The 19,435-nt window shown below is 40.7% G+C and overlaps 1 protein-coding gene across 2 annotated transcripts in view; it reads right to left on the minus strand.

Moving 5' to 3' along the window:
• The window catches only part of SNCA (synuclein alpha), a 63,284-nt gene that overhangs the window by 16,427 nt on the left and 27,422 nt on the right, over positions 1-19,435 (minus strand). Inside the window, exon 5 of one of the 2 annotated variants that reach the window (XM_017744261.1) lies at positions 6,289-6,324. The exons of the other annotated variant lie outside the window; for it this stretch is intronic. Within the exon in view, the coding sequence (XP_017599750.1) occupies positions 6,289-6,324 (36 nt within the window). The remainder of the gene's footprint in view (positions 1-6,288; positions 6,325-19,435) is intronic. 2 annotated transcript variants of the gene reach the window in all.

The raw sequence follows: 19,435 nt of genomic DNA on the forward strand, positions 1-19,435 counted from the left end.
GGGGAAAAAAAAAGGTAAAAGAAAACACTGTCAAACTGACAGAGTCAAGGTACAACCTGACACCCTGTTAGGCAGGGTGGTGGTAGCAGTCTGGTAGAATGGTGGCTGCAGTCCTCTGAAGCAGTGATCCTGGAGTAAAACAGTCTGCTCTTCCTCAGGAAGTCCAATGGTGGCTGTGTAGCTCCTGTCCTCTGGAAATCCAGTGGGAAGCCGGTGTCTCTGGTGTTCAGCCTCAGATTATATCCACGATGGGATGCTTGGTTCCTCCCTCTGGGTGGAGCATCTCACAATGGGGTGATGAGTCATGAGGCCAAGTGTTGATTAGGCTCATTAACAGAAGATAGTCCGGAGGGAGTTATCTCTGAGTCAGGCGGCAGGACAATGATGGGCAATTAACAGAAAGATAGTCTGGGGGGAGGAGGCAAGGAAACACTGCCCCACCTGATTTCAACGGCTGATGGGGATGGTAATAGAATACACTGCAACCCAGGACATCTATCAAGACTATTTGTATCTTTTGGAGCACCAATTTCCAGGTAGCTGGTTAACTTCAGTTCAAGAGATGTGCTTCATTCAAGCCAAAGGTACAGATCTTTATGTACAGCTCTCCCCACAAAGGAAGGGGACAGCTTCTTCCCTGGCTGGGACTGAGCCTACAAAAGCTTATAATACCACAAAGACTGGATGCAGCAGGCTAAGTGGATAATTTGGCAGCACTCCTATCTTGAAAACACTACTCAATTTCCTTCCACGGGACAAGTGTCTGCAGCTACCCTAAAGGAAGTGTTCACTCCTCCTTTCCTTGCCTGCCTAAAATAAATACCTTTCTGGCACAGAAAACAACCTACTTTTAGACATGCTACAGATGAGCAATACATTTTGCTGTAAGACAACAGACTGAGACCTGAGCTCATGGCAGCAAGGGGCAGCCCACAGCTGACAACACTCACAGATCAGCTGAGCTCATGTCTCAGGTGGCATTGCTTTTCTGCCTGAAATACATTTTGTTTACCCTTCTGCTTTAGATTTTTTTTATTTTTTGTTTTGCACTTCAGGATTACTAACTGCAAACCCAGCAGCCATGTGTTGCTGCCCCCCAAAGTCCCAGCTCCTCTGCTGAATGGCCCCTCAGTGAGGGCCTCACCATCCTCATCTCACTGTGCTTTTCACCTTGTGAAAGAGCAGTCCAAGCCCAGTCAGCACTGACCTGTTGTAAGAAATGGTCTCCTCTAATATGGGAAAATGTCCTGGCCCAAGGGGCCAGACTTTTGGAAGTGATGGAACTTCTCTCCTCTACATCTCCAAAGGACTACCTGCCTTGCTCCAAGCCCTGCTCATTGCTGGATGGTTGTCAGTGCAACTCCAGCATGCTGGCCCAGTAGTTGAAAACTACTAAAAAGCACTGCTGACCAAACCTGTAACACCACTCAGCACTACACCTTGGGGAACATTGATGCTGTGGCTTCACCACATCAATGCTGCATTTTAACTGACTCAAAGACTTGAAATCTCAGTAAACTATCCAGTGGGTGTTTAAGTGTCCCAGCACAGGAAGAGTACTCATGAAAATACTGAAGAGCTTTCCAGTTCAAATAAAACAACATTTTATTTCCTCCGATAATACATTGCTTTAGTCAGGTCAATCTGACACTGTTCAAAAGCCCATATTTAATTAACAGCAGTTAGAAGTTGTCTTTCTACATGGGAACTTAAAAGTAATTAACTTCAGCTGCTGAGCTTGTTAAGGACACTTCCCTGTCAAACACACTCACACCACCTGAGCTGGGACTGGGGCCCCTTCACAGCTATACCCCCCATACTCACACAGTCAGAACATGTTTTCTCACCAGCTGGACCCCAGGATTCCCACAGCACAGCCTCAAATGTCTCCATCTTTTAAGTACCTTAATCATGGTGCAATAATTGAGTAACACCTCGAGCTGGTTCCTCAAGGAGGGACCCAGAACCAAGGAGCCCCTGGGCTTTCACATCCTCACAGTGTAAGGGTGGGAAAGTCTGGAATCACCAGCTCCTGCTGTGTCCCTGGGTGTCCGGTCCCCTGGCTGGGCCACAGGTCCCTGTGCCCTTTGTTCTGCAAAGGGTCAGCACTCCACGGCCTCTTGCCTGGGGCTTGGGCTCCTGCCCCCAGAGCTGAACCTGCAGCTCTCAACCTGTAACTCAGCTGTACTGCAGCTGTACCCTGAGCTACCTGCACACAAAAATGCTGAGTGAACTCACTCTGCAGAAATTCCAGACTAAGTTTCCACTGCAAAGTTTTGCTGTAGTAGGGGTACATACTGGGATAATGAAAACCAGTCTGTCTATTATTGATTTGTCTATACCCACACCGATTCTTGCAATGCGGTTCTTCCACCACTATAGCATATTCTGAAAAACTTTCTCAAATTTTTTTTTTTTTTTACTATAAAAGCTTTGTTGACATTTGGGATGAAGTTCCTCAGAGAGCTCCACCAATATCTGCCTACCTTCTAAATATAATCTTTCTTCAGACATCTACCACATCCTCCCATGATGCACACAGAATCTGTTCGAGCTTTTCGTACCATCAGTGACAAATTTAACTCTGCATTTGCCAGATTGGGAATAGCAGAGATGTACCAGCACATCTCTGACGACATTTCTGTCCTTTCCCATCAACTATTAGACTGTGTAGCTACTCGTTGTCTCCCAACACCACATAACTGCTGAGAAAGAGCCTATTTCGAAGCTTGTAAAGTGCACAAGAAAAAAGAAGGCCCTCTGATGCTTGCTCTTTATAAACTGCACAGCAGGAGCCAGCTCCCAGTCCCTTCTCTGTACAACCTCTCCATTGCCCAGACTGCTTCTTGAGGTTCACTTGGACGTGTGATGTGCTTTGCACTTCTACAAAGCAAAATAATCCCAGAGGATTGCCATGGGTTTGAAGTCAAGGGCATGCCATGTTTACTTGTGATTTCTGTTTTCTTTGAGAAGCTTTGGAGAGAAAAGTCAAAAATAAAATGCTCACTGCTGAGACAAAGCAGTGCCTTCCAAGTGCAAATGTTTCCACAAGTGCAGAGGCACTCTAGGTACCAGATGTGACCATAACAGTGTCTCTGCTTTGAAAACACTATGATTAGTCTCACTTTTTTTTTTTTTTTGAGAGAAGGAAAAGGTTTAAATTCAGGTAATGCTCTTCAAAGGACTACATTAGAGATGCAAAGATAAGCAAAGCACTCAAAAAATCATGAAACACCATCTGCTCTCTTTTATCTTCTAATGTCTATCAGCATCACCAGTGCTGCCAACATTAGTCACCCTCCTCATGATATTGGGTGTTTTTCTTATGCTCTCCACTCTCATAATCAAAGTTATACAATAGCAGTTTATTTAAAATAAACTAAAAAAAATCCAATACACTTGATGCCTGAGAAAACTAGTGCAAGTCAGCAGCTCAGAGGAGCGAGTTAAAACTATTTAAATAGAATTAAACTGCTAAAATTTGTTATGATATTAAGTATACTCCAGGGACTATCTTTCAGAGTCACTCAGCTCCCACAGGGGTACCAAATGGAAAACCATACTTAAGACCCAGGGCAGCACACTGAATCTCTCAAAAATCTGCTTTTGACTATGACCACAGAATACCCAAAAAATCCTGTTGCAAGCCACATTTTTACACAGGCATAGCTCATGACAGAAGTCAACTGAACTCTGTGCCTTCGGAAGCCAGGCAATACTCAAGCACTGAGCCCCATATTGATTGTAGTCTCATTCTCTCCTCACGTGAGAGTCCAGGAGAACAAATGCAGCCTCTGTCTCTCTTGGCAACTTTACACTACCAGGATTACATCTTACTCAGCTGCTTCACACAGCTTTTATTTTTATATAAAGCGAAGAAATTTTTTGCTATTCTGAAACACAAAGTATGTCACTGCCACTGCCTGCTGACACCAGGGTGCAGCTCATGACAAGTGCTGTAGGCACTGGAAAGGCACCAGCACACCTTGGCTGGCAGGTGGAGCAGGGCAGCCCAGGGAATGCTGCTCACAGGTGTTTTTCAACAACTCTGCACAGCTGAGCTGGGACCCAAATGATTTGGATCCCTTTGTATGTAGCCATCACCTGGGAAACACATCCATTATGCCCCGCTCTCTCCCCATCACATCCCTAGCATAGGTGGCAACCAAAACCACAGTCTCATCCTTGGCATTTAATCCTGGGAAGTAGGGGCTGCGCTGTGCAAAAGCGTTCTGTTCTCAGCATGCATGTCACAGGCTGCATCTTTGCAGGAGGCTCTGTGACTCATGCCTGACTCATGCGAGACCTGTACCACCAACACCATCCATCACAGCCAGAAAACAGAGTACCTGTCCTCAGGTTAGGAGCTATTTTAATGCCATGGGTGTTAAGGAAGAAATATGCTCAAACTGAGGTAGCTGGTGCGAGGACACTTGAAGGAACACAATGCTGCCCTGATCCCCAGAACCCTCAGCACTTGAAGCCCAAGCACTGCAGCTTCCACAAGAAAGATTAAATGACAGTACCCACCTGCTCAACTTAAATTAACCACAGCACCCTGGCATCCAAATCCCACTGAGGACTTTTGCACACACACTCTTGAGTTCAGGTACCCACACAGAAGAATGAACCCATGCACACACTTGGTCCTTTACACAACCAAGTCCTGGTCTTTCTGGCACTGTGATTTGTGTGAGGCATTTTTCAAAGTTTCATGTCTTTTCCTATCTATATTTTCCAATATGAGATAGCAAAGTTAGTAATTTTCTTACTGTTACAGCTTCACCCCCACCAAGAGAGAGAGGGGAAAACCAGGATTTCAGAACATTTGAATATTTCTTACAAAGTCACCTTCCTCTCTCCTTCCAGCCTCAGTAAAACAAAGCCACTTCTCCCCCACATTTAAAACCACTGAGCTCATTAACTACTTAATGAGTTTTGTGCTTTCCTGCTGCACAAGCAGCAAGCCTCAGTCTATTTTCCAAGTCACAACTTCTTTTTGTTGTCATTTCTAATACACAGTTTTGTGCACAGAGGTTTCCTGAGAGCCATGTGGACCAAGACATGTTTCTTCACAGTAGGAAGTACAGAAATTGGTAGAAGAGCAGCACTAAAATTAAAGCATTTATTTGATATGTCAAACAAAACCTACAGCACCCAACCCAGAAGTTCATTATATTACACTAGCTTAAGAAAGCACAGGCAAAATGTGTAAAATAGTGGAAATAGAAAATTTGAAACCTTATAGGGTATATTATATTTAGCAATATAATTTAACTGCACAAACTGCTTAAGCATTGGACACGTATATCATTATAGTGTATCCACTGCAAGTAACTCTGCCAGTGGAGACAAGAAATTGTAAGTTGCCTGTAGGGAATTCTTTTGGATGAATTATCAGAGGGCGGTTGAATATTCAAAACAAGACATTTTAGAAACGTACTTCTCAAAGAATATCCTCTTTAGTTAGTCCTTCTGGAAAACCAGGCCAGATTTTTAATTGTTTATCTGTCAGTGCAGATCATCTAAATCAATTATTTAAATTATGCTCAGTTTTCAGACATTAGTTTTAAGAAGGAGAAGAAAGAGGAGAGATCGATCATGAGATGATCTGCTTGGTTGATCTCTGGCCACTACTTCCAGAAGAGCTGTTAGGGGGAAGCAGACAGACATCCACACATGCAGGAATCCATCTTTTTAAGCTACTACAAATCAGATCCAACGACCTCCTGGGCAGCATTCAGCAACTGCCATTAAAAATGGTCACCAGTACACGTCTAGAAGGCATCTTTGAACTAATTAGTCAGCTTCCAAACTGCAACAGCATTCCAAGAAGAAAACAAACATCTCTTATATTGTCACTTTTTCAAGTTTATATTTTACCTGATCAAAACCATAAAGAGCTAACATGCTTGGTGTTAAGAAAAAGGCTCAGATCCAAAGTCAGTGCCACTGCTGCCAAAAACTTAAATCAGTTTTGGACTGAGCCATGCGTTTGAAAGTTTTTAAAGACTAGAGCTGTCATTTGTGTCATAGACTTAACTGTCTTAGATGCTTAGAAATTATAATAAAAAGCAAAATATAATGCTGTTAGCCTTAGCACAAGTTATCTGCATCATATGAATTTGTCTAGCATTACCAGAATTCTTAACTTGTATGTTAGTGCAGGTGAAAGCAGTTAGGATACAGCAGGATATCAGGAAGTATCATTTCAGGAAGCAGTCATACAGCAGCTGAAGAAAAGGCCCGTGGCAGCATCTTTCTCCATATCCCCAATCCTTCAATTACCTTGTGGTGAACCATGGGAAAATCACAGCCTTGGTCCTAGGAGGGAGAGGATATGTGGTGGACAGTGAGGAAGAGCAGAGGAAGTGGTTTTTAAGAGTAACCATGTAAGCAGAGTCCACAAACCACCAGCAAATAGCTACAGAAAAACCAAGAATGAGTCCCTGCCACAGGCAAAAACGTATGGTCCTATCTTTTTGAAGTAATTTTCCTGATTGGAAAAGTCAAGCCAAGCATCTTGTTGCCTGTGAAGTGGGAATAATTAGGGATCCTACACAGCCATTTCCCAGCAACACCTGTACAAAGAGGAAAAGTAGCTTCTTCTCCTATCAATTGCAAAATAGTATTTTTTTAGAAGAAATTTATCCTGACACAAGTTCACAGATTTATATTTCTTTGCCCTCTTTAAAACAATTATGTAACTAAATACAGAAAATAATTCTATTTATGCTCTTTGGCATCTAAGAATTTGTCACAGAACCAAAGAAAAGAACACATGTAAACAAAATGCTTAAATAGCACAGGAAATATTCTTTTAAGATCCTACTGGGTTAGATAAATGAATGAACTAGCAAAAGCTATCATTACTAATCCAACTACCATGGTATAACAAAAGGAAAAGTCTCATTGTAGCTTTGATGCAACATTTAGTCCTTGGTTTTGATCACTCCGTTTCTCTAGAGATTCTGATAGGAAATACGTGAATTAAGGGAGGAAAGGGATCTCTCAACTACTCAAAACCCATAAATAAATAAAGGCAAAACCCCAAAGCTTCAGACACCTTCTTACATTCAATCCCTCTTCCCATCACTTCCATGTAATGCCTCAATTTTTAATTTTTTCCTTTTTCCTAATGTTACCATTATGTTACCTATGAACCTCAGTTATTGGGGAACTCCATCTTCACTTAATCACCTTCTGGCTGATAGATCACCCAGCACAAACACCAAGGGCTAACTTGTTTTCCACAGGAATGACTTCTGGGAAGCATGGTGCTCAAGGTCTATAAACTTCTCAGCCACATCCATGAATTTTAGCCTTCTGAATGCTTTACTAAACACTGTGCTGATTTCACCTCTGCAGAAGCCTTTCCCTTGCTTACAACAGCATGCCAAGCTCTTATATTTCACACAGATAAAGCAGAAACATTCTACAAGCTCTGCAGGTAGGGAAACAGACTTAATAGATCTTCAGTGATTAAATGCAAAGCTGCAGCCAGTTTATGATAGACCAGAACAACTCCTCCGTCTTCTCCAGCAGCCTCCATCCATGGATCAAAATTTCAAAGTAGCTCAAAGCGCATCCCAAGCATTTTAAGCTCTGGAGTTAAAAATTAATTTTGCCTAGCAACATGGCCTTAAGTTATCTTACTTTCATGGAAGTTGTTTCAGCGATCCTTTTTAGTACAGAAGCAGCTTGGGTTCACCATCAGCCATTTCCTTTACAACTGGTACTGAGAGAACCTGGAAAAAGCTTCACTTGATCCATGCAACCTTGAATTTTCTTCCCTGCTTCCTGTACTAATCCTTAACTGAATATCACTGCCCCCATTTCCACCAGAACAACAATTCATGGAAATTACTTGCTTTTTTACCATACAATACAATATTTCAATTTCTGATTTTCTTTTGACATCTGTGAGCATGCACAGAGTTCACTATGGGGTCACCAGCTGCAAATGTCACTTCCCATATTTTTGTGGAGCTTCTCTTGACTACTTGCTTGTCTGCCATCAGGCAGGTTATCCTGCATTATTGTTAGCGTCTCTGCTTGTTTCCAAGGACAGAACATCTAATTGTTAATGATTACATGTCCAAAATTCACCAGCTTCATAACTACACTCCAACTCAACTGAAGATGCTTTGACAAAGCCTTCACATATTCTATCTTCCCCAGTTCCACCCTTTAAAAAAATTGTCCTTTGAACTCCTTTATCTTCTGTGAAGGAAACCCTCCTGCATATGCTTCACACACACACAGCTCCCTCCCAATCCTCAGCAGGGAAAAGGGACACGAACCTTAAGTACAGAAAGAATTTTTCCTCACTTAAATAGGCTTTCAGTGGGAGCCATATGGAACTTTGTGCATCACCCAAATAATGTGGTTCAGGGTGAATAGTCCTTTTTTTTTTTCTTTCTTTCTTTTTTTTGGCCAAAACTCCTATTGTTCCTGAAGAAAAAGGAAGCCTTAAATTGTTTTTCAGCCACATTCTCCACATTGGATACGCTGCCAGATCTTTGCTGATCACTTTATATGCTGACACTGCTTTTATTTTTTTTGCTTGTTGAACTAATGTTTTTGTATTATTTTCACATGCTGTTCTTTGGAAAAACACAGATTGTTTTCCCAGTCACAGAGTTCCCATCATTACCTTAGCCACAAGTTGTGTATCTCTGTTTTAGCCACAATCCCTCATCACTTAGTGTGATCTATAAACTCTGATATTCATTCAGCTCCCATGCTTTCAGACAAAGAAAAATAGCCTACCAAATGCTTGCAGGAACTACACTACCTGTCATTCTTTCTGTAATCCCTGGCACCTCTGTTCATCGCCCTTAGAAGAAGAAGAAAAATTAAGGTGAAGAGCATGCAACATCAGTGCTTCTTTTCTGCTCAAATGACTATGTGGGTTTATTTTCTGTTCCTGCAGGAAAATCTGGAGTTAAGTCCTCAAGGTGTAGCTAAGCATATCACCTGTGATTTACATGTTCCTCCTTGGGACATTTGGTGGCCACACCACAAAAGCAAAGCTCTTGGGCCAGGCTTCCCCAGGTAGCTGACGCTGAGGTCAGGTTGTTCACAGTAGGGTTATGCTTGCAGAACATGCAGTCCTAGGTTTTAGTGGTGCAGTGATTTCTCTTACAGTTTCCAGCAGGAGGCACACCTCATCACTAGAATGTTCACAGAGAGATTTTTGACACACATTGTGGCCATTTTTTATTTCCCTGCTACCTCCATTTGAAATCTCAGTTTGTCTTGATTCTTTCCGAGTCAGAATCCTTAAGAATTTCTCAGGTCATTCAAAAAATTACCAAGAACCCTAGTAAAACTTGCAGAATTACATATCAAATTTTATTTTAATGGGGAATAAGTTAATTGAAACATGAAAGATGCTGAACTCGAAGCAATTGTAAAGGAAAATATTAAGTCAACATAGTGAAAAGCACATCTCCTCAACTTCCAAGCTAGTTATCATTTCTTTTGTCCTAGTGGCTACAGCTACAGCCTTTGGAAAAATCTCAGTTTTATATGTTCTTTGCTTTCTCTCAGTCACTCTGTGGTGGTGAAACCATTAGTATTTAAAATTGAAGGGTCTGGCTAAGAAGTTTATCTTATCTACAAGAACATTCTTTTTAACCAAAAGCTAGCAGTCCACGATGGTTTCCAACTCCCCACTTCTGAGTGAGGGTAACACCAGAGAGGGGGAGACACCATCTCAGTGTTCCCTCACTAGGGCCACAGTGAATAGGGCTTCTCTCTGACCTGCCCTCATTTGTGCTCGCACTGTTATGCACTCAGAGTCCCCGGGCCCCCTACAGCTCTGTACCACATCTGTTTGGAACACAACAAAATCCCATCTTTCTCAGAGGCCCGAACAAATGAAACCAGTGACCTTGTTTCATTTCCTTTTCCCCAAAGGAGCACTAATTTCAGGGCTGCGCTGTAGCTGGCAGAACAGTATGTCTTACAAATGAAGCAGTGAGAAATAGCATTCCCAACATTATATTGCATAATGCAAGGCGCTGAGATTTACTATGTTAGTCACGAGCCTTTACATACTGTACTCATCTATTCACAGAGCACTGAATCCTCCTTTTTAGAAAAGGCTCCTACATGTCCCATGCTAACAAAGATGACATTTACGAGTTTTACCATGAGTCTTCTTTCTCCTCAACTAATTCTGTCGTGGTAGGAGTATGTCACTTATTTATGGCACGCATTTGGGTGGAGTGTGGGGTTTTAATCACCAACTCAAGGAATTTTTGTTGCTGGACATTTTGGCCAAGGCTGTGTTCATTTAAGAGTGGCTCAGATTTAGTAACACTGAGGAGCCCAACTGGAAGCACTTTAGGAATACGTATTTCAGGACACTTCTAATTAATCTCAGATTAGACATCCTGAAGTTAAAATCCTAATGATGGGTTACCCAACAACTGCCTTGGACAGTGACCTAATTTTAATGCTAAAATGATTTCATCTATTTTATTGCTACTGAGAGAGAAACAAAGTAATTAGTTGGTGCTTTTTAACAGGACAACCAGCAATTTATGTTTCTTTTACAGGGAAATAGTCGGAATTGCAGAGTTATCTGCAAATAAATCTTCACTGAATTGCTTCTCCACTGCCAAAAACAGGCCCCCATTGCACAGAGAGCAGAGGCTGATAGGAGAGAACTGCATCATTAAAAAGCTAAAATGTGTTATTCCTCTTTCTCATGCAAACATTGCTTCTCTTTCACAGCCTTAGAGGCAGAGTAAGAGCATCCCATTTGAAGGAAACCTTCCCTCCAGTTGCTTTGGAGGAAGGAGTAAAATAACCAGTACAAGCCTACACAAACAAAGTGAAAAAAATCCCAAACCCCTAGAAGTGAAATACCTTAGACCTTTTTAAAGTCTGGTTACCTTCTGACCAAACTTTCTATCAAATACTTGACCAGATCTTTAGGTGGTCCAAAATGAGCATTGATGAAAGTCAAGTGACAACCACTGGCACTTCATGAACAAAAAGTCAGCAGTTTGGGTGGGGATTTGGGAACTGCACCAGAGGCACTAAAGTTGCTCTCACAGAGAAAAATCAGTAACTCTCCCACTGACTGCCATGGCCAACAACTACACACAGCTGAATATCCTGCTCCTGGATGGAAACAGAAGCACAGGCAATAAAACACCAGAGCAGATCTTGTCCAACAAGATTGCTTCTTTTGCACAGACTCATAAAATTAGTGGATTAAGGGTGCACAGTTAAATTACTCTAGTTAGATTTTACCCAGGCAGCTGGTGGTGTACCTCAAAAATCTTGATTTAAAAAGTAACTCAAATTGATCTGAATATAAACAAGGCCTTTTGAATTTAAGCTGTAAAGAAAGAATAACAATAAATGACAGTGTTTCAGTTTGAAGGAAGGTGTCTCATCAGTTACTAAAAGGATTTTTTAAAAATATCTTCCTTAAAAGATCTGTGATAGAAAAGACAGCATACTAGTCACAGATTTAGAAGTGGTAATGATGTGGAAGAAATTCTGATTACTGGCAGCAGAACAGGAACACAAATCTAAAAACTGAATCTCAAGCATAAAACTCCCAAAATTTATCCCAGAAATAATTTGTTCATAAGCTTAAAATTTCACTTAAAAAACCCCCCACAACTATTTGTAGCAGGAAATTTTGAAAATGTGAGCCAAGTCTAACTGTTACATGTGCAAAATCCCAGAAATACCCAGATGACAGCTCAGAGATGCCACATCTCCCCTCCACTTCCGGCTGTTAGTCCGAAAACTAAGAACAACAGTTTAAAGGTCAGCACAATTAACTATCTCAGTAAGTCTTGCTGCAAAGCCAGCATCCAGCTAAAGCCCATAATACCCACAACTTGAAGACACTGTCTTTATATTGCCTATTTTAAAAAGTATCCATGAGAAGCTGCAGTCACACTAAGCCATTACAAAATACTCCTGAACACTCATACAAACACAATTTTTGTAACCATTTCAACGGCATTCACCATTCCTTTTATTTACATTCTATTATCACACATATGAGAAGCCACTCCAAATATGCATGCAGTAATGTATTTGCACAGTTCCTTCAAAAAGACTTTGTGAGCTTGGAAGACTTTTTATCCAAGAGCAAGAACATTCTGTGCACTCGGTGACCAAATGCACAGGACAAATAACAAATAGCAAACAGCAGACAGAGCAACTGATAGGCTGAAACAGACAAACAAATGTGCACTCGGTGACCAAATGCACAGGGCAAATAACAAATAGCAAACAGAGCAACTGATAGGCTGAAACAGACAAACAATTTTGAATAATGGGTAAATTAATGGAAATTGAAATCTGTTCACACATCATTGATGGATACAATGGCTAAAATTTCTGCATAACAAAGTTTTGAAATAATATTAGAAAATACTACAGGAAAAAGATAGCTACCAGGCTATCAAAACTGGAAGATGATTCTTGTTTTTCCCCCCAGTTTCTTATAATTATACAGTCTAAGACAAGAAAACCACAGCTTTACTGGATGAGTAAGTTACACAAAAATGTAGGATTTCCCCTTCTTTCTCATTTTATTGCAAGGTGCATATTTTTCAAGAAATGCAAATAGAAACTCAGTTAACGTCAAAAAATATCAGGATGAAGAGCATCTCAAAGAGCTCAGATTTGGTATTTCTTTGATCATCAACTTGACCTTTGCCTGCTAAACAGCACAGAGACAAGACAAAGACAGATGAAAACTAAAGGACATCAAATACAATCACTGGTGCCACATAAAAATCTTCAAGTGGCACACTGGCTGCAGAAGGTTACATGGATTCAAATAACTGCAGGACAAGCTGAGAGGTATCAAATGGAAACAGCACTTTTCTTACAGTGTGGTGACACCTCTGAGTTAGGAAGTCCCTCAATTAAAAATTCCTCCTGGCAAGTGAAGAGTTAAACCATACCATGAATGCCCTGCATCTTCAAGAGGAGATTCACATGCCACACCAATGTTTGTAACTCTTCTTAGGTTCTTACCTCTGATGCATTTAAAAACAAAAGAACTAACACATCTAATGTACATTTTTTCCTTCCAAAAAAATCAACAAAATAGTAAGACCATAAGAAACTCCAAACATTTCAGCAATGATTGTAATTTCAAGAAGCACAATGAACAACTGAAATCTACATGGCAAATCTGTCCCAATGCTGAGCACTGAAGCAACAATATCAAAAGATGCAGCTCAGTCTGAACAACAACTCAGTGCCACATTTGAGTTTTATGCTGCTCTGTGCAACTCCCCCTTGCCTTTGTATTAGAAAGTTTTAAATAAAAAGGTTGTTCAAAGAGATGCTACCACTTTGTTTCCCTGTTACTATAAGAAACTTTTATCCTAAAAAAGCTGAAGACAGTCATCACCCAACTGAAAATTTAATCAGTTTAAATTTAAGAGGACAAGCAATTCATCGGGGTTGGGCTGTAGCTGACTAGACAGAGTTAAGATTTCTTTCAGTGTTCAGGAACTGCAGACAGCACAGTTTCTAAATTGCTTTAGGAGGGCTGCTGTATATTAGCCAGCAAATAGTTGCAGGTGAAGCCCCAAAGGATGTTCCAATAAATCCTTTAAACAATACCTTTAGGTGCCTAAACCAATACTGTGGTAGTGAGCCTGCGCTTACAAGTCCGTATTTGGCAGACAATTGACCACTTCAGGTTTGTAACTCTGACATCAACACTACTAATAGGACTAATTACTGTAGCTTATATTTTTCTACTTCTCAAACAGCAAGAGAAATCCAAGCTTCCTGCCTTGCATTTCCAACAGAGTAGAAGCATCTGTTCTGAAGATGAAAAGTGACATTTGCTTTTAAGTTCTTTGAAATAATCCCCATGCTTTTCAGAGTGTAAGGACTAATGATTTCTGTCAGTTTGGATGTTGCAGGATCCTGTTCTAGTGAGCTACATTTCTGGATAAAATACAAGTAAATCCCAAAGCAACAAAACTTGTTGTACAGCTGCAAAGCCTTGAGAGATGTATTCCACTCCATCCATCCAAACTACACTCTTTTGGATACAGTGTGACTTCAGACAACCATTACAGGGGTCTTCACCTGAAGATTACTAAAAAATATATTGCATTCTACTTACAGTTCAGACTGTGTGTGAGGAAAGCACTGTGGCTGCTTAGAGAACAACCCCTGTGATTTGGGAACATGGTTTTTGTGAGTCTGGTCCCTGATTAGAAGTACAGGAAGAAAACTATCAGCAGAGCAGCTTCAGGCCAACACTGGTCTGTGTGTGTTTCTCTTCAGTGGAACCCACTATGGCACAAGGCATCCTCCTCCCCAGCCACACAAGAGGTGATTTACTCTCCACAAGGATTGGACTCAAAGGTAATGTACATAATGCTGAGAGACTGACTAGAACTCATGGACTCACCATCTTTTAAAATGGAGTAGGGCCATGCAAATGCATGAATCTATCACGTCTGGACTGATGCCTGTTCAGGTGGTCTGAATATGTACTTTTTAACTGTATCTTTAAATACCAACTGGCAATGAACAATTCAGATTCCCATCTCTTTTCTCAAACAGAAATAGACATTTATGAGTGGCACTTGAGCCAATCCTGTCTAAATAATGTGACACAGAAGAAAGAGATTGTTGAGAAAAACATGCACAGAATGGTACTGCTATCACATCTCATGCTACTGCATATGTGTTCTGGTAGGAAACATTTCAAATACAGCCCAAGTAGTAAGATAAGACTTAAATCACAAGGAGGAAAGAATTAGTATGCACTAGAAGGTATGGTAAAAACAAGCAAGGCAGAATTATTTCCCTGAAATTAAAAGTGTAATTACTTTGGTGCGAAGTTTCACACATCTCACAGATATTTTAACAGCTACTCCTCCAAAATGCCCCCTTGTTGTAAACCCGTCTCCATCCTTGATTACCAGCAATAAGACTGAAAAAATTTCAAATAATAAACTCCATACAAGCCACGAAATTCACTCTGTTCCATTTCCACCTAAACATCTGTTTTTCCAGTGATGGACATGGAGGACAAGGACTAGGAGATAGGCTATTCTACCATTCAGTCTTCATAAAGTAACTGAAAAACTCAAAGGTCACCAGTCTTGTGATCACTATCTCGTATCAAATAAAAAAATCCCATCACCTTGCAGTAATTGTCTGCTTCTCTGGCAGTCTGAAGACAACTCTAATAGCTTACTGTATTTCAGAGTCTGAGGCAATGAAGAACCAAACTGCTTGGCTTGGGAAAGAAGAAAGGGAAAGTAGTAAAAAAAAAAAAAGACAGGAGAGTTCTAAATTATTACTACTTACTTCAGAGTTAATATAGTGATTTTTCAGAAGGGAAAAGAAGTTAAAAGGCAGTATATGCCATCACAATAGACTAAATGCATATAGATAAAACAGTACTTCAGGAAAGTGAACAGATGACAGTCTGGATGATCTGTCCAAAAGCACAGCTAACATCTGTGCTGTTTTTTTTAATTGCACTTATGTGCAAGGCTTGACTGATCATTATTTTATATATTCACAGCTGAAGAAGCAGTTTCCATCTGACAAGAATATCCTGCTGCCTGGCATTTGTACTTTTTACTAATATCCCAATTACATTACTACTGGTGACCAAGAAGTGGAACAAAGTATTCAGTAAGAAATAGGGCCGTGCCAAATTCTCAGATTCTCAGACGTTCAGTCTACACAGTCTTGAAAAACAAAACTATTTATATGGCATAATGAAGTACTCAAAGATCAGAACAATCTTGAATAGAAGGCAAAATAGAAATCAAACACCAAGTAAATGGAACAAGTTTTCTGTTGAGTAGGTTTGACTGACAAGATCATCCTTACTTGCTGTACTTGCTGTCAAAGAGTGACAGTCCATGCTGAGGTGGTTGAACAAGCAGTGAAATAAAAACTTACTGTCAAAGGAAGTAAGAAAACTTAACTGTCACCAGCTGTCAGTGTACCAGCCTTACCCTCTTGTTCTTAGTCAATTCTAGTTGCTTTAAAACCTTGACAACCTAGAAGACATATCAGGTTGATCAAGAGTACAAGACAGAACCAACAGCTGACAGGCTCACAATAGCCCTTCTTCATGCAGCCAAAGACATGAAATGGGAACAAGGGATGAATTTAACAGACCCCAGCACCATTTTTCATGGTAAGAATGTGATGTTATTTGCTGCTCTGTACTATTTGGATACCATCCACCTACTGCTTGATGCCTCTGGAAGAGCAGCTTCCCAGATGACTAACACTGACTCCCACAATAGAGAAGATGCTATGAAAGAACAATACAAGGAGCAACGAAGAACAAAACAATTTTATGTCACATTTTAAAGCCAGAAAAATTACACATCCTATTTATTTCCACCCTCTAGAGACTTACTTAATCATTACTCAGTAATGCCTGGTGGCAAAACTCTCAGGGTTTTGGTTTTTTGTTTTGTCAAGAGCAATTACTATAATTTATCTCTCATATACAACTTTACTAGATGATGTTGAGATTATTAACAAAAATCTGAACACTGCAGCATGCACTGCTCCAACAGTAAAAGATAAGGAGAAACAAGTCCCAACTGTTCAAATACAGAGTTCAAAAAGCCCAGATACGGCAATATCCCAAGGGCTGACTTAATGAAACTATGCACTCCTTGTAGGCAGTACACTTAAGAGACCTGACTGAGAAAGCCTACTGTGAATCAGAGCAACTACAAAATTATGTGCTAGCATTGTTAAAATATGCTAGAGCTCTACCTCACCAGTTCTATACACGTGTATGTACTTTAGATTATTTTATGTTATCAATATGCCCATTCACTTCTGCTTATTTCTCCTGCAATCAGCTGCCAAACACTGACACGTTCCCATATTCTTGAGCAGCTGCAGTGACTGCAGTTCTGTTTACCTGCTCACCAAAGCACTGCTGGGTGGCTAAAGAATAGAAGAGCCCTTGATGCACCTTTAGTTTTAATATTGATATATTAAAGCACATAGGCCTGTTTAGCACCCCTGAAAAAAGACAATCCCAAGAATCATGCACTTAAGCATGAGTATGTTTTTTCAGTGAATGATTCTCATGAACATCCCAAGTCTTTCCAATGCTAGTCCACAGAGCATGCAAGTGCGGCACCTCTGGTCCCCTGTCCTTTGATTTTGGAACTGAAGCAAGCTGTGCTTCTTGAGAGAGACAGATCAAGCCATCAGCCAAAACACGATGATCTTGGTCCATCTCCCTCATTCCTTGCACAGCTTGGATCCTACCAGAAGCCCTTCCAAGCTTCTGTTAGCTACTCATGCAAAACAAGTGAGGGAAGGAACTTCATGCAATGCCTCATTGTTAGGAAGATAGCACCTCTTAGGGCAAAGACAACTTGCATTTCTGCACTTCTTTGCCCCCACTTCTCAAACCAGTCTCAAATGCTGGCCACATGCAGAATGACACTTTGTGAAAGAACAGTGTGTTCTTCTAACAAAGAGTGACCAACAGATAGTTCAAACCACAACATCTGGAAATGAGCCAGCCAAATTCCTGCCTCTCCTCCAGAAGAGATTTTAAAAAACCCAAAAAAATCCGATGCATCTCAGATATCACAATCAGAAATGACATAAGGGACATAACAGATGAGATACTGTAACACAAAAGCTCTTCATAAATATGCTACATACAGTAGCTCGAAACACAATCATCATTTTAACAGCTACACTGAAACGTTTACTGCAAGTAGTCGACAGTTCACGTCAAAACAGAAAAATACAAATGATTTCAAGTTTTCTTCCTTCTGAAAGATGCTTGATAAATGCTATGACAGGTTTGTTTCTCTCTTTGAATGCCAGATACGTTCAACTAAATGTAAAGATAACCGTAAAATTCAACTCGAGCTCTTACTTCTCCTGGATCATCACTATATTTTAATAAAGATATATCTAGCCAAACTAAATATTCAATTTCTCCTGCACAGCCACTGTGGATAAAAGCCTTGTACCTATTTACACATGGGCAAGCAAGGCAGCCTTCGATAGATTTACAAAAATGAAGCTGAGCATTAGGGTAATAAAAAGCCTATCTTGACTTGGACATTGATGATGTGTAAGAAAAGCAGGAAAGCACCAATCCAGTTCTGATCTCCTACCAGTCTACCTGGGAGGTCAGGGGCAGGAAGTGATTACAACCCTGGAATGCACATAACAAACCAAACACTCTGGGTAAATTCTTTGTACTTTGTTGAAACAGTCAGCATTTCCCTCAAGTGCCAGTTTCAGTCCCAATGACGGACAGTCACGCCTCTTGCCATCCTGGTAAAGGGGAGATTGGAGTCTATCAGTACAAGGCAGTCATCTTTACTTCCACAGGACAGCTGCAGAGATCATGACAAAGGACCAAGGAAGATAATAGCAGGGGGGTTAGATAATGCCCAAGGCAGAGAGGTTGGAAGTAAGGCCCCTTCCAACACAAGCCATTCTATGATTCTGCGATAGAGCAATATGATGTTGTACTGGACTGATGAAATAGCTGGTCAAACACTGTGCACCCTATGGAAACCAAAAGGATAGGTCTCCTGTACAGGACACAAGAGTGTCTGCAGGACAGATGGACCAAAGGCTCAGTAAGAACAGATTTTAACTCACTGGAAAATTTAGAAGGTATTCTGATTTTATTTTAAACTTGGATAATCAATAAACACAAAGCACATGGCTGTGGATTTTTCTTAATCTTTAAAAATTTCTGTTATACACACAAACCCATCCAAATTCAAGATCCTCAGAATCTGATCAGTTTAGTTTCTTTCTCCTTGGGGCAAGGGGTACTAATTAGGTGAGCTACTGAGATGTCAGCACACAATCTAGGAACATTTAGGTGGATGTGATGGTTTGCACAGAGCTCAAAATAGGCCTCAGGCACTGAAGGGTAAAACATGAAAGGAGAAGAGGAGGACATGACATGATGGACCCTGACCAAATCCTTTCAGATAATTTGAAATCTTAGTTGAATCTATGTCCCTGTAAAACAGTCACTCAAAAGCCCTGCTTTTCCACACTACCCCAATGTTAGGTGCTAGGATAGACATTCAAAAGCAGTCAGCACTCATCAAGTTCTGCTACAAATAAGTTTCCTGGCAATTATCAAAGGGATCAACATTAGGACTGATACAGAGCAGTTACAAAAAAAGACTCTGAAATGAAATTTCTTCTTCCCATAGGATTCATGTTTATTACCAATGTTTACCAAAAAGGCAAAACATCAGGCTGAAATATCCAAGATCCAGGGCAGCTAGACTTCCAAGCCACTATTTTGGTGGCAAAAGCTGCTGGGTATACAAGAAAGGTAAATCCATTGCACATCCCATACCCCAAGGAAACAGGATTAAGAGGTTCTCTCATGGTGCTTGAATGCAAAGGGGGAACTACCTTC

Source organism: Corvus brachyrhynchos, unplaced genomic scaffold, assembly GCF_000691975.1.
Source record: "Corvus brachyrhynchos isolate BGI_N302 unplaced genomic scaffold, ASM69197v1 scaffold229, whole genome shotgun sequence".
Taxonomy (NCBI): domain Eukaryota; kingdom Metazoa; phylum Chordata; class Aves; order Passeriformes; family Corvidae; genus Corvus; species Corvus brachyrhynchos.